Source organism: Lytechinus pictus, chromosome 2, assembly GCF_037042905.1.
Source record: "Lytechinus pictus isolate F3 Inbred chromosome 2, Lp3.0, whole genome shotgun sequence".
In the NCBI taxonomy this organism is placed as follows: domain Eukaryota; kingdom Metazoa; phylum Echinodermata; class Echinoidea; order Temnopleuroida; family Toxopneustidae; genus Lytechinus; species Lytechinus pictus.
The window spans coordinates 15317583-15332850 of NC_087246.1; the positions used below are offsets into that span (position 1 = coordinate 15317583).

The 15268-nt window shown below is 36.1% G+C and overlaps 1 protein-coding gene across 2 annotated transcripts; it reads left to right on the forward strand.

Moving 5' to 3' along the window:
• The first annotated feature begins 574 nt into the window (after window positions 1–574).
• LOC129254733 (uncharacterized) lies at window positions 575–13246 on the forward strand. 2 transcript variants are annotated; one of them, XM_054893247.2, is made up of 6 exons: window positions 575–739; window positions 2659–2821; window positions 3944–5945; window positions 6687–6817; window positions 7187–8363; window positions 9729–13246. In XM_054893247.2, the coding sequence occupies exons 2-6, from the start codon at window positions 2713–2715 to the stop codon at window positions 9952–9954; spliced, it is 3645 nt and encodes a 1214-aa protein (XP_054749222.2). In that variant the 5' UTR covers window positions 575–739; window positions 2659–2712; the 3' UTR covers window positions 9955–13246. The 2 variants fall into 2 exon arrangements, with proteins under 2 accessions (XP_054749222.2, XP_054749223.2); XM_054893248.2 differs by having other exon boundaries at window positions 638–757.
• The last annotated feature ends 2022 nt before the right edge of the window (window positions 13247–15268 follow it).

Consider the following 15268-nt stretch of genomic DNA (forward strand, 5'->3'; position numbering starts at 1 on the left):
CTTAAATGTTGGCCATGAACAAAATTAATTGAATATGCTTCGACGGCTGATTATTTGCAGCCCTGAAATTCATGTTATGATATGATGCATGCTTAAATGTTGGCCATGAACAAAATTAATTGAATATGCTTCGACGGCTGATTATTTGCAGCCCTGAAATTCATGTTATGATATACCGCGGACACATTTTCCATTATTAAAAAAAAAAAGTGAATGATCACAAACGCCTTTAAATTGTGATGTTAATGTAAAATGATGGTGAAAACCGGGGATGAAAATCAATGTTTTTTGTTTAAAGTTATTTTTGTGCATTCGGTTGGTATGAAAAGTAAAAAAATCTTGCTTACAAAAATGACAAAAATACATACCGGTACCTACGGTACGGTCTATAATGTTACTGGCCCGTGTCTGGTATTCTGTTTTAAGAAAAGCATAAGGGGTCTACCTCTCTTGATCAATGTGATTTATATAAGCATTTATTTACTTATTTCCTCACTGGAGTACATACATTTTATGAAGGCGGATCAGGAATGGGTGGAGTTGTTTTGAATTTAGTTTCGCAACTCCTTTTTTGTCATTAAAAATTCGTCGCCCTCGCTCGTTGTTCATTGGCCAAGAGTTATCGCAGTTCTATTTTTAGATTACGAGATGTATTTATACAGGAGTAAACGCCCAAGCGAATACACTGCCTTCTCTACCCAAATTACAAAGGATTTTAGTCAAATTTACGGCATCTCAGGTAAAATTCTTGACTCTTGTAAGTTTATTACTACTGTGAAATCTATTTTGGATACGTTTTAATCGTATTTGTTATTGTCGGCCTTGGAAGGTTCTGTTTTCTTTGCAAAATTATTTATCATGTTCATATCGGTCCCGCATGTACCATCTGATGTTTGTTAGGACTGAAGTAAAATCTTCCCATTTGCGCGCTGGGCCCACTCACACGTATTGCGAGGTTAGTATTAGTATACTAACCTCGCACCACGAACCGCGTTTGGCAGTGGATTTCTAACTAGTGGGTCGCGCGTGCTGGGATCTCACTTCTTAGGTCCACAACACACGACTTCTATGGCTTGAATTTTCTGTGCGCGGCGGCATGTAATGACAATGTCCTTGGGTGCGCTGGGCCCGGGGCATTGGCTTGCCCTAATTGCATTTATTCAATATACAAGGTTGAAGGTTATGAATGATGTATCCCTATTCTCTGTTGTTAGTACTCCCTGTGTGGTTAGACAGGAATAACCGTCGTTTCTGGGGATTTATTCAACAATTTCTGACATTTTACTGTAATCCCCATGTATGGTGAGTGAGCCAACGCAGTTCAGCGGAACAACCAAAATACAGAGACTGAAGCTTTTGGTCTACTGTGTGGTTAGCCAGGAGGCTCATAAAAGAGTAAAAATTATTCACTAACAAAAACCATGTGCTATTCAAATTAGCTGTTGAATTGAAGGCAAGACTAGAGCCAAGATCGTAATAAAGTTGGTATTAAAAGTATTATATGATAGCTCTAGGTCAGTAGGTGGGGGATACTAAATTTCTACACAGAATTTTGAAACTCATTAAATATGCTATTTTATGCATATTTTTCATAACTCACAAAATATGCTTATTTATTTGTTGAATGATTTTGATTTTTTTTTCCATCTGACAATTCTGAGAGCCTCATTAGGTCCACCAAGGTTCTACACAGAATTTATAAATTTTGACGAGAAAATTATTAATGCTGATTTATACAAAATTTATTCATAAATAAAAAAAAATGCTTTTCTGTCATTTATTCATTAATATCAATTCTGTGTCCTCAATTTATGTGACCATTATAATTCACTTCAATGTCAACTGGGCTGAATTTTGCTGCAAGATCCACATCATTGTTGTGCTAGTTACATTCATGGAGGATGGAATTTGAATAAACATAATTTCCTCTGATAAAGTTACCCAGAATGATTGAAGAGATAACATCATCAACTCATTGCATTTTCATGAAGAAATGTATATACTGTTTACTGAAGTATTGCTAAACTTTTACATTAAATTTTTTGATTATTCTCAATCTCATCAAATTTTTATGCAATTTTTAGGGGTTTTTTTAACCTTATTTTTGCACTGTTTTAAAAAACTTTCACCCTGCAATAGCCTTTTAACAACTTGCCCTTTCATGTTTTTGCTAGGTTATTTTTGCTTGCCATTGCTTTTACAACAACTCCAAATTATATTGACATGTCTATGTCTGGAGAATTTGTAATCTATTATCATGGTTGGTCATTTGAAAAATTTGTCAGTCATAAATGCAAAAATATCGATTTCCAAATTGCCAATGCTTTTTGCTGTCTTCCACATCTAATCTTGGGTGGAAGTGTAGCACTCACAATAATTCATAGACCTACGTTCATGTTCTGAGGCATGCTTGTTATTAAACCACCTACAGTACAATATTCAAATTAAAATTGTAACAGGTAATGGCCTACTTGTATTTTAGTCTGAACTCAGAAGTGCCTTGTGCATTGAATTGCATAGCCTTGGCATTCACTCCTTACAAACAATGCACACAATTAGTGATATAATGCCAGAGGCTGCTGACAAAGTTACATTTTTCATGTTTTACATAATTATATTAACGATGAATAATTTTATCTGCTTTTTTGTTACCTGTAGATCTCAATGATGCCTTCGATTTGAACTTGGATCGAGTATAAGTAAACTGACACAATGCAACAAGCTGCATCACGGAGTCTTCTTGCCTTTAAGGGCAGATGCATGGATGTCAAGTTTGACATAGGAAACTCAAATTATAAGCCTCTTGAGAAGATAGGAACAGGTATACAAACAAGCATTACTTTCATGTGTAAAATTAGTTTTGAAATTGTTATTATTTGACTTTGTCTTGACAAAATTAAAGGGGAATCCAACCCAATTAAAAACTTGTTTTTATAAGAAAAAGATAAATTAGACAAGTTGATATGTGAAAGTTTGAACCTTATTGGACAAACAACAAGAAAGTTATGAATTTTTAAAAGTTGTAAATATTGATAATCACTATACTCATGGAGACTTCAAATTGGCTACATACGGGATGTCATAGTGATGTAAGGCAAGGACTACTCTTCCATGTACTCCACTACATATTATGGCTAAAATGTCATTTTTCCGAAAAGTCTTATTTCAAATTACATTTTTCTTTCATGAGGACATTAAACAATATACTACCTGGGTTATATTTAGATTACTGCCCCAGGGGAATGGATACTTAGGAGAAAACCACAAAACCCTGATAATAAAGTACATGGCCTATGGGAAAGTTGTCCTTGCCCCTTGTCATAATTTACTTACCCAGTTGCCAATTTGAAATCTACATACTATTAGTGATCCCAATTTTAAAGCAGCTATAACTTTCTTATTGCTTGTCCGATTTCTTTCAAATTTTCACCATTCTGTTTAATTTATTTTTCTCCTTCCCAACACAACATTTTATGGCCAAGGCTGGATTCCCCTTTAATTGTGGAATGTATTTATTAGTTGGAATAAGTATTGAAATGAACTACCATTGAATACCAGGGGCCGCAGAACGGTTTTCATAGTGGGGGGGGGGGGGGGCTGACTATGCAAAAATCACAATCATATGGTAATTTTTACGTTTTTGTATCCCCCCCCCCCCCCCCCCGTTTCCACGGCCCCTGAATACTTTAAATTTAGTATAGCATGTACATGTAGTGTTATTTCCCAAGAAAATTCCTGGAATATGTACATTTTTTAATTCCAATAGTTTGAAAATGAAATGACAGACAAGAAATAGTCTGTCCATGTCAGAACTCGATGCTTTGAGAAATTATTCTATGTATTTTTTTTCTTTATTTCAAAATGAAATTGAATGTTCCTTCAGTAGCATTTGGTTGAATTCCAGCGTGACAGTCCATTTCTTGATATTTTGTCGTCTCACTAGGTGCCTATGGAGTTGTTTGTTCAGCGCTCAATAAGAAGAATGGCGAGAAGGTAGCTATAAAGAAGATTCCAAACTCTTTTGATGAGCTCACCACTGCCAAGAGAACCTTTAGAGAGTTGAAGATCCTGCGCCACTTCAGACATGAAAATGTCATCGCCATTCGGGAGATCCTCATGCCCAAGGAACCTTTATCAGAGATGAAAGATGTCTATGTGGTCTTTGACTTGATGGAAAGTGACTTACATCAAATAATCCACTCCAATCAACCATTCAGTTTAGAGCACATCAGGTTCTTTCTGTATCAGATTCTAAGAGGTTTGAAGTACATCCACTCTGCTGATGTGATCCACAGAGACTTGAAACCGAGCAACTTGTTAGTCAACGAGAATTGCGAACTGAAGATTGGAGACTTTGGAATGGCACGAGGACTGTCTACAATAAGCGCAGATAAGAAGAAAATGTTTATGACCTCATATGTAGCTACGAGATGGTACCGTGCACCAGAGCTTTTGTTTTCTTCAGATGATTACACTCTAGCTGTGGATGTCTGGTCTGTGGGATGTATTCTGGGGGAGATGATTGGTAGGAAACAGATATTTCCAGGAAAAAATCCTATTGATCAGCTCTCTCTCATAGTGAATGTTCTTGGCATGCCCCCAACTCACATGCTGAAATCAACAAGCAGTGATCAACTGTACAACTTCTTTCAGAAGAACTTTGCCAACAAGACTCCCAAAGACCTATCTAAACTCTACCCTAAAGCTGATCCTCAAGGTTTAGATTTGCTGGCAAAAATGCTTATATTTGAGCCATCGGAGCGCATAACAGTCAACAAGGCACTCCAGCACCCATTCCTCGCTACCTACTACAGTCCTGATGATGAGCCAGACTGTTTCCCAAAGTTTGATTTTTCCTTTGAGAACCGAGACATGACAAAGGAACAAATCAAGCAGCAGGTTGGCAAAATGATTCTGAAATACAATAAACCAAAAGGATGGGTCAGTAAAGGATTGTTGAGTCTTGTTCCAAAGACTGACGTGACAGGTGGTACTACTACACAATCAGCTAATAATTTTGGCTCTCTCCAAACTGTAGGCCCTTCTTCTAGCAACCACAGTAGCCTCAAAACTATTGGACCTTCATCAAATGGTAGATGTGGACTTCAACCTATTGGTCCTTCATCCAGCAATCATGGAAGCCTACAAACTATTGGTCCATCCTCTAACAGTCTCCAAACCATTGGGCCTTCCTCTAGGAATCTGCAAACTGTTGGCCCTTCTTCTCATACTCTTCAAACTATTGGTCCTTCTGGAAGCAGGAATTCTCTTCAGACTGATGGTCCATCAAGCAAAAGGGACACTCTGCAAACTGTAGGACCATCATCAAGAACAGCAACTCTTGAGACAGTAGGTCCATCCTCTCATAAGGACTATCAAGGGACAGTGTGTGAAGTGAGAAATGACAATGATGATGATAATGCACCGCTCTCCTCCGGTGGTTCACCTCTCATCAGAGAAAGCTTGCTCTCTGGTCTTTCACAAACCTCACCCCTGTTTGGAGGACTCACTGACCTGTCACCAAAGTTTGTTGCAGCTGACAGTCTCAGCCCAGAAATCTTCAAACCTCCAATGGAGCCTAGCAGAATTCAGTTTGAGAGTCTGGATTCTAAACCTGATCCAACTCCTAATGTTTTTCTGGGATTACCTGACATTGGATCTGTACCTGGCTCTGTAAATGACGTTGAAATGCCTAGTGCAAAGTCCACAAGTGGTGACAGTGTGACATCATTCTTTATGTCATCAGAGAAAATACCCACCCAAGGAAAGGTATGCAGCCAAGGAACAACGTCCCTTCTTGTTTCTAGTGACATTGAAATGCAAAGTGCAAAAGGAGAAGCAACACCCCTTATCGGAGAACAAATTTCTAATGAAGCAGAATGTACTGAAGAGAAAGACCGAAAAGATAATAGTCAAGGGAGCACTTCTGGTGTACCCCATACAAGGTATGTTAGTTGTTTAATTCAATCGACTAGATACATTAAAATTTACAGGATTTTGGTCACTAGATTATTAATCTTTCATTAGTTCCACCTTTACATTTGATTTAGATATTAATGCGAAAAATGATAGGGAGAAACATTAGAAAGATTGAATCATTTTTAGAGAAAAACCTTTCAAATATCAGAATATATGTCTATTATAATCTAAAATCACTTGTTTTCCAGTAATTTATTTATACATTTGTTCTATCCATTGTACATTCTATTCATTGTGCTGAATTATGGCAGCGTCCTTCAGGAAATATATCGTCTTGGAGCTAATATAATATATATATGGAGGAAACCTGTCGATAAAGATCACTTGACTGACGACCATTGTCTTCAATGGGTGGTCTTTATGCAGAGGTTTTACTGTATAAAGTCAGAAATTCGCCAGCTTTCATAGGGAATTTGAAACTGCTTGGGTGTTAACCCAGTAATAAATTCTGGTCATCACACTCTGCATAGAGAGGAGCTCAATGACCATCATCTCTTTATCTACTATCATTATACAGTCCCAATTTTCTCCTGCAAGACAATGCCCCAAAGCAGAGTGAAGAATTTAAATAGTGGTGTAACTAGTTTAGCTGTGCTTTAGAGATGAAGCTCTAATGAATATATATCCAGTGCTTTTCACAAATGTTTGCTTATCAAAGCTGATGAATCTATAACTTATCAAGAATTGTATTGAATTCTGCTCTACAGCAAAGAAGCAGATGGTCAGCGAGACCGCTCCAATAGCACTGGACAGAAAACCATCTCAGAAGACACAAAGGCTCTCATCAAAGCAGCTCTCATGAACTCTGCTCTCAAGAATCATAAAAAGGAGAGAGTAGGTGAGTTACTGCAACTTTTATTTTATCGAAATCCCAAACTAAGATGACATGGGTGCAGTGAAATCATTGGAATTGTCATTATTATTGTCAATCATTGTCAGCATTTATTACAGAGTGTAATCTTCAGTTGATGTCATGCTAGGTGTAAAATGGTATGAATGCTCATAATGATGAATTCATGATTTTTTATAGAGAGCATGCATTTTCTTCATTGAGCCTAGTAGGTGTTTCATCTTTGATAAATCATTGTAATTCCTTCTGGTTTCCAATGCAATGTACCTGACAAACTTCTGTCTGGCATTCGGAAGATGGTGTTTTCCATAAACTTTCTTTATATTTGATTTTTTTTTTCATTCTCTCCTATCTTAGAATCTACTTCAAGTGAACCAGGCAAAGGAGGTGGAAAGATGCCTGTGACAGCGTTATCTCGTCAGCGGGAACGAGAGGAGAAACGCAAGCAGAAAATGCGGCGATCGATGAAGAAGAAGAAGAATCGCAATGACAAAGAGGAAAAGAATGTACCTCCTGCTCTTTTGACAGAGGAGGATAAAAGTATGTTAGAGAGATGGAATCGGATGCAACAAAAAGAAGCTACTGCTTCAAAGTCTCAGGATGAAAGCTCCAGAAGAGTGAAGTCTGAATCAGATGTGCCATATGAGCCAGCAGCTAAGTCTCAGGTTCCAAACAATCCCAAAAGATCTGACGTTGTGCAATATTCAATCAAAATTGAATCAGACGTTTCAAGTAGAAATGATTCAAAAAGTTTTAAAGTGTCAGGGAGTCTAATGGAGTCTCCAAAATTTGGTGCAACCGCAAGTCCAACTCTCTTTGATGAGATATCATCTTTGAATCAAGAAAGTTATCCGCAATCCCCTGATTACCTCTCCCAGCTAGACCTACCTTCAGGGAATAGTTTGTTTGGATCTGTTTCTCCCTATTCCCTTAATGTGGAGAGCACAAGTGAAACAGGTAACTCATCTCAAAACAGAATGCCTTTGGGAGCTACATGTGGTCCTCAAGAGGAACTACAATTTAATTCCACCCTGCAAGCAACAAACCAACAAACCATGCCCTTCTCGCCCATGTTTGTTGCAACATCAAGGAATCGCTCCGGCAGTGATGTGTTCCTCAGCCCAAAGAAGTCTCCAAAGCAGCAGTTCCTGTACCGCTCTCCTGCAGATCGACAGACGCCCTCACCACCCAGTCACATCCCATCTCCACCATCATGCCTACAGAAATCACCACCTGATTACAGGTCCACAACTGCACAAGCCAATCCTGTAGGGTTGTTTAACAACCAAACCACCTCCTTGGCAGGTCAATCACAAGACCCTTCTGTAGGCAGACGTAATGATTCAACTTCTTCAGACATCACCACCATCATCAGACAGCTTTCTCGCTCTGTTGTGGAAGACACATTGCCCTCACTGTTATCTGTGCCTTTACCAGTCACGCCAAAGGGAGATGGAGGTGGCTATGGGCTCAGTCTTGATATTGAGGAACTGATGGGAGAATCTCTTGACCCCAATGTCCAAATAAATGATGGGTAGGCATACGTTCAATTTCTATTTGAAGAGTTTGTTTGCAAACGGGGTTAGATCCAATTTAGACCATTCCCATATGGCAATATTCTTATGCGAAACTAAATTGTCATGATATACTACCCTACCATGTGCACATAAAATTTACCTGTCTTCATATTTTTTTCAAAAAATTACTATTGTGGATCTAGCCCCTTTTGCAAACAAACTGAAATGGATCCAACCACTTAGATAAAAAAGTGGTTTTTCTTTGCCATGTTTGTTCACTTTTTAATGGAAATTTCCACTTTTCTTTGGTATCATCCTATAGAGCTACTAAAAATCTATACATTGAGACCCCCCCAAAAAAAAAATCAAATTTGATGAAAAATAGACCTAACCCCTTTTGCAATTGAGCTCTTCATTGGTCAATAAAGTTAACATAGTTATCTATCAGAGGAAAAATTATACGAGGGCCGGGGGCGATTTAGTCTTTTGAAATACTCAAAATGTCCTGGAAACTAAAAAAAGGAGTCCTTGAAATGCCCATTCACCGTAATGTTAAAGCCCCTCCAATGTTGCAGATTTAGGCAGTAAGTTGTGAAAAGTGGCCCCCGAAAATTAGAAAATAATTTTGCCTATTATCCTTACAAAGGTTTGACTTTGACCCCCCCCCCCCCACATTCTTCTTTCTATTCACACCAGTGTAGGAAATACATAAGAGTGACGGGCCATTTCGGCCCAAATTCTCTCGTAATTCCCAAAGTGGAATGATTTGGGGCAACTGCAACTATCTTCGCAAGAGTAGCCCTATCTAGCCATTCAAGAATTTTAATATAAAGAGTATTTAGAGAATTAATCATCTACATATGGCAGAATAATTATATTTTCTTCTATACCATAATTGTGTGTTGTATATAAAAGTATTCCTTGAAATAGCCCTTAAAATTCAGTAATCTGCCAAATGTGAGTAAAAAAAGAAGAATATTTCCACCCTTAATGCACATACATTGTAGATTATTCCATATTTAATGTTATATTATTCAATTTTTAAAGATGAATATATTTCAAGTCTATATCAAAATCTACAAGGCCAGGGTACTACTGCTATATTGTAAAGAGATGCATTTATAATAAGTTCAGAAGAGACCATGTACATGTAGCACTCAATCATAAAACTGTGTCTTGTTTTTTTAATTAGCTCTGATGAAATGCATGAAAGCGATGGTGACATCAGTTTTCATGTACATGAAGAAATAGTGTTCTGAAAGTAGTTGTGATTAAACAGACTTCAAGTGACCCTTTCTTGGAATTCTTTACATTTTTAATTAAACAGTCATTGAAATATATTATCTACTCTCTCTTTCTCACTGTTTAAATGATGTTAACAGCAACAGATGTGATTCCGCTCCTCTCTCTGCCTCACTCCTCTCTGATTGGCTGGACGTCCGCAACCTGAACTCTGAAGATATGAAGGCGATTGAGCAGGATGTGCGTAACCTGACCAATGAGAACTTACGCGATATACAACGTGAGCTCGGACTCACTTCACCTGTAGGTATACCGATCATACCACCTTTGGGTGCAGGGCAGTCAGACAGGAACCGAAAGATGTAACTGCCAAGAAATACCTGCCACTTTTACTTATGAAAAGATGTAGATTATCAGCAGTTCCAAATCCATCATTAAATGTTATTTGTGTGTATGTGCATTAAAAAATCATCTCTATGTGTCTCTTTTTCATAAAACTTACACGAATATGGTTATTAGATCAATGTAATTTCAGGTAACTTTTTTTTCAATCACTTTGTTAAAACCAGGGTGAGATATACACATGCTTAAATTTTTTTTTTCATCTGCAAGAGCAGTGCGCATTTGAGCTTGCATGCAACTTGAGCGATGCAATGAGCGAGTGCGCCACACATTTTATTATGAAATATACTTTTTGGGGGGCAAAATACACTTTTTTTAATCACAGAATACAATTTTTTATTCCCAGAGGTTGGCAGGTCTGGATCGACCCACTCTTTCATTGGTGGAAAGTGACCATTATATAGCACCAATTTTAGAAATATGCAAAGTCTGTAGAAATAATGAGTGAAATATCAGATGATCAAACCCTAGTGTTTTTGTTATTTCAAAGCAGCAAATCAACACTGTACTAAATCAAATTTTGATCAATTTTTATTTTGCAACTTAAAGTAGACATAAGCTTTAATTGAAGTTTTGTTTGCTTGTCAATCCATGGGAGTTGTGCAGTACTGGTTTTATATGAAGAATTACTTTCAAAATTGAAATTAACTGCAAGCTATGTCTCGTGAATCGTCAATGATTTAGATAAAATAATTGAATAAAAATTCTTCAAATTTCAATGTTAATGAAAGAAAGCATTAATTGTGTCATGAGCATTTTTTCTCACTGCCAGTAAGATAATAATATTCAGTTGAAATGATAGACTCATAATCATATGTAGTGTACATATAAAACATGATTTTATTCACTATTGAATAGTTTACCTGATCTTTAAAACTGTATATAAAAGAAAGGCATCTAGTTATCAAATTTTTAAACTACGTATGAATTTCAGCTGTGTGCCATCTTGACTTGATAAAAAGTGGTTCTAATCATCTGATCATATTTCATGTAGTAAAATAACAGAAAAGCAAATGTGCAGGAAAAAAGTCCGAAGGCATGTGGCAAACTGTTGTATCATTGTAAATCCTATCTTGTGTATTTTTCATGTAAAACTAGTTGTGTGCTAAGCACTTTCTGTGTAAACAATTTTTTTTCTTTGCGCAAAGCAATTGAGAGAATCAATAATTTCTCTACATCATCACATTGGTTTGTGCAATTTTGGCCCTGTAATATTGTACAATGAAGCAGAACTGTACGTCTCTAGCAAATCAATAACAAAATTTGCAATCAGTTGTAAATATTGATGGTAACTCTGTAATACAGGGCCCTTAAGTATGCATTATTTTGATTTCCATGGGAAGCCTTTATTTTTGGAGAGGGGTGTGTGAGCTTTTAATCAAACAGGAAAATTGATTATCAATTGTAATTGTAATATTTGCATTGATAGTGATGTGTGATCAATGTTTGACACAGCTTTGCCCAGCAATAATGTTGGGATCTACTTTAAAGAAAATTACAGTGTATGTTTTTGTGGTTTATGGTTAAACACAGATGATGCTACCCTGAAGGAAAAATTTCCTGAAAAAGTTATATTTGATCAAACAAAATATGATAGATAATTACATGAAAAAAAATCTGAATTGTGATGGAAAAAGGTCACGTCGAGGAGTTTATGACGTTTCAGAATGCGATCATCCTTGCAATTATTTCTTTATAAATGATGTTGCTGTGAATATAGCTTTAAGTTTATTTTTACTCCACTAAATATTATTGGCCTACAGAAAGGCTTTATGTGGCATGTTAAACATGTATGATATGTAGCATAGAGTTAGGCTGAAGATGTGGATTTGCTTTTATGCATTAAATTAATCTTGATGTAGTGCAATTACAGTTCTTGTTAAGGTGTGCATTTCTTTAAGACTTCACAAACAGTTTTAAGTTGCTTGTCTCATGAACTATTTAAAGTTGATACATGTTTACTCATTTAGATAATATGATTGCATTTATCACTTATGCAAACCTGGAACCTTATTTCTTTCAATTGATTTTAGATTATTTGAAATACAGTCTTTATATGCTGAGATGTCAAGAAAGCTTAGGGCATTTCATTGTTTGTTAGTTAGTCTCATTTAGAACTGCAGTGTCTGTGTTAATTGCTTTCTGAAAAAGCACCCTAAATAGGGAGTGTTAAAAATGATTCCAATTTTTATAAGCAGGAAACCTGACAAATATTGTTGATTTTGATGCCATGAATGTTGATTTTCTTTGGTGTTCTTTTGACTCCTGAAATTTTTTTCCTGTATTTCAAACTTTTTTTTCTGTATTGATACCCTGAAGGGAAATTTTGAAAGTTTGAATATTGATGAGCCTCAACTTTTTAGTTGTCAAATATTATTTTGACAAAAAAGTGCTGCATGAAATGGCAATGACCTTTTTTTAATTTTTTGGCTTTTTCAGAAAATTATTGCCCCTCCGAACAATGTAAGGGTTACTTCACAAAATTTCCAGTGAGTAAAATATCATAAAATCATTTAAAAAAAATTACTCAGAAGGATATTTTCATGAGGACATATTTCAGTATGCTCTCTGTTATATGGATTATTTCACAGGGTGAAAGAGTGCTTAAATCCATATCAGCCACTCACTGCTTAATAACTACTCTTTTTTAATCTTTTGTTTTCACATTCGCTGACACAGACACTGCATACAGGTGCAGGTCTCAATGAGACTTAATCTCTTTGGTTGTTTGGAATGAATTTATGAACAGGTTAATACCCCAGACAAGTTATCTCACAAACATGTTAGGCATCGGTTGTCTTTGAGAAACATTGTAGAAAATAGAATGATTTTGTCATTGATCATGTGTTCGTGAAACGGGCTCCAAGTGTACATTCAAAATGGTATAGAGGATATATGAATGACATAGAACAACAGAACTTGAAAGAAGTTAATAAAATGTTGCAATGCTAATTTTCAACCCAAGATTTACTCTGTGTGATGATGTTTTGTGACATAATTCTGCGATGGACTTCATTTTATATCCCTGGTGATGTGTGACCGATATGTCAAACTATTGAGAGTAGGTAGGTACTAATCAAAATAGTTCTGAAATTTATAGTTTACAGGCCTAAAAGCCTGTTTATAATGACTGTCACAGCAGGATGTTTTAGCCAACTCATGTCGACATAGTCAAGCTTGTTTATTGTTAAATCCCATTTCTTGTCAAGAATTAACTCTTTATATCAAGAAATTAAATTTTCATTTCAAGAATTAATTTTAAAAAATCATGTTGTGTTTATTAGCATATGACAATGTTCGAAGTCAAGAGAAGTGTCGTTCATAAATTTACCAAATTCACATTTTATTTTTGGGGAAAAGTAATGCTTGCATGCCTCTGACAATCAATGCTCTAGCATTGCATGTCTATGGACCCCAGCCCAGAGGAGCTAGATGAACATGCAATTTTCAGAATATGAATAGGCTTTTGATATGTATTGTGCATGGAAGCTATGGGTGTGTGTGGCTGTGTGGTGTGGGTTGATGTTGTGTGGTGTGGGTGGGGTTGTGTGTGAGGGTGGGTGTGTGTGTGTTGTGCAAGTGACAAGATATCTTGCAGGGGGGCGTGGATATGCAAATGAAGATAGAAGATCAGTGAAGGGAAACGCACTTGTCAAATTTTCCTACTGCATTTCTCTTCCCCATTTTCTTTGTTTATTTCAATATTGTTCAAATTTCCTACCTCATTTCTCTTCCTTGTTTTCTTTCTTGTTTATTTCAATTGCAAAATTTCCTACCTCATTTCTCTCCCTCGTTTTCTTTGTTTGTTTCAATTGTTTGAACTTCCTTCCTCATTTCTATACCTTGTTTTCTTTCTTGTTCATTTCAATTTTAAATTTCCTACCTCATTTCTCTTCCTTGTTTTCTTTCTTGTTTATTTCAATTGTTCAAATTTCCCACCTCATTTCTCTTCCTTGTTTTCTTTCTTGTTTATTTCAATTGTAAATTTCCTACCTCATTTCTCTTCCTTGTTTTCTTTCCTGTTTATTTCAATTGTAAATTCCCTACCTCATTTCTCTTCCTTGTTTTCTTTCTTGTTTATTTCAATTGTTCAAATTTCCTACCTCATTACTCTTCCTTGTTTTCTTTCTTGTTTATTTCAACTGCAAAATTTCCTACATCATTTCTATACCTTGTTTTCTTTCTTGTTCATTTCAATTTTAAATTTCCTACCTCATTTCTCTTTCTTGTTTTCTTTGTTGTTTATTTCAATTATTCAAATTTCCTACCTCATTTTTCTTCCTTGTTTTCTTTCTTGTTCATTTCAACTTTAAATTTCCTACCTCATTTTTCTTCCTTGTTTTCTTTCTTGTTCATTTCAATTTTAAATTTCCTACCTCATTTCTCTTCCTTGTTTTCTTTCGTGTTTATTTCGTTTGTTCAAATTTCCTAACTCATTTATCTTCCTTGTTTTCTTTCTTGTTAATTTAATTTGTAAATTTCCTACCTCATTTATCTTCCTTGTTTTTGTCTCACCTGCATAGCATAGTGAAACTCTGCATAGCAGAGTGAGACTATAATATAGGCGCCGCGTTTCCGACGGCGGCGTCAACACCAAATCTTAACCGAAGGTTAAGTTTTTGAAATGACAGCATATAACTTAGAAAGTATATGGAACTAGTTCATGAAACTTGGCCATAAGGTTAATCAAGTATTACTGAACATCCTGCATGAGTTTCAGGTCACATGACCAAGGTCAAATGTCATTTAGGGTCAATGAACTTAGACCATGTTGGGGGAATCAACATCAAAATCTTAACCTAAGGTTAAGTTTTTGAAATGTCATCATAACTTGGAAAGTTTATGTATCTGATTCATGAAACTTGGACGTAAGAGTAATGAAGTATCACTGAACATCCTGTGTGAGTTTCAGGTCACATGATTAAGGTCAAAGGTAATTGAAGGTTAATGAACTTTGGCCAAGTTGGGGGTATTTGTTGAATTACCATCGTAACTTTGAAAGTTTATTAGTCTAGTTCATACAACTTGGACATAAGAGTAATCAAGTATCATCCTGTGCGAATTTCAGGTCAGATGACAAAGGTCAATGAACTTTGTCAATTTTTTTCGGGTATCTTGAATTACCATCATTGCTTTGAAAGTTTATGGACCTGATTCATGAAATTCATGACATAAGAGTAATCAAGTATCATTGAACATCCTGTGCCAGTTTCAGTTCACACGACCAAGGTCAAAGGTCAATGAACTTTGGCCAATTTGGAGGTAATTATAAAGTTTA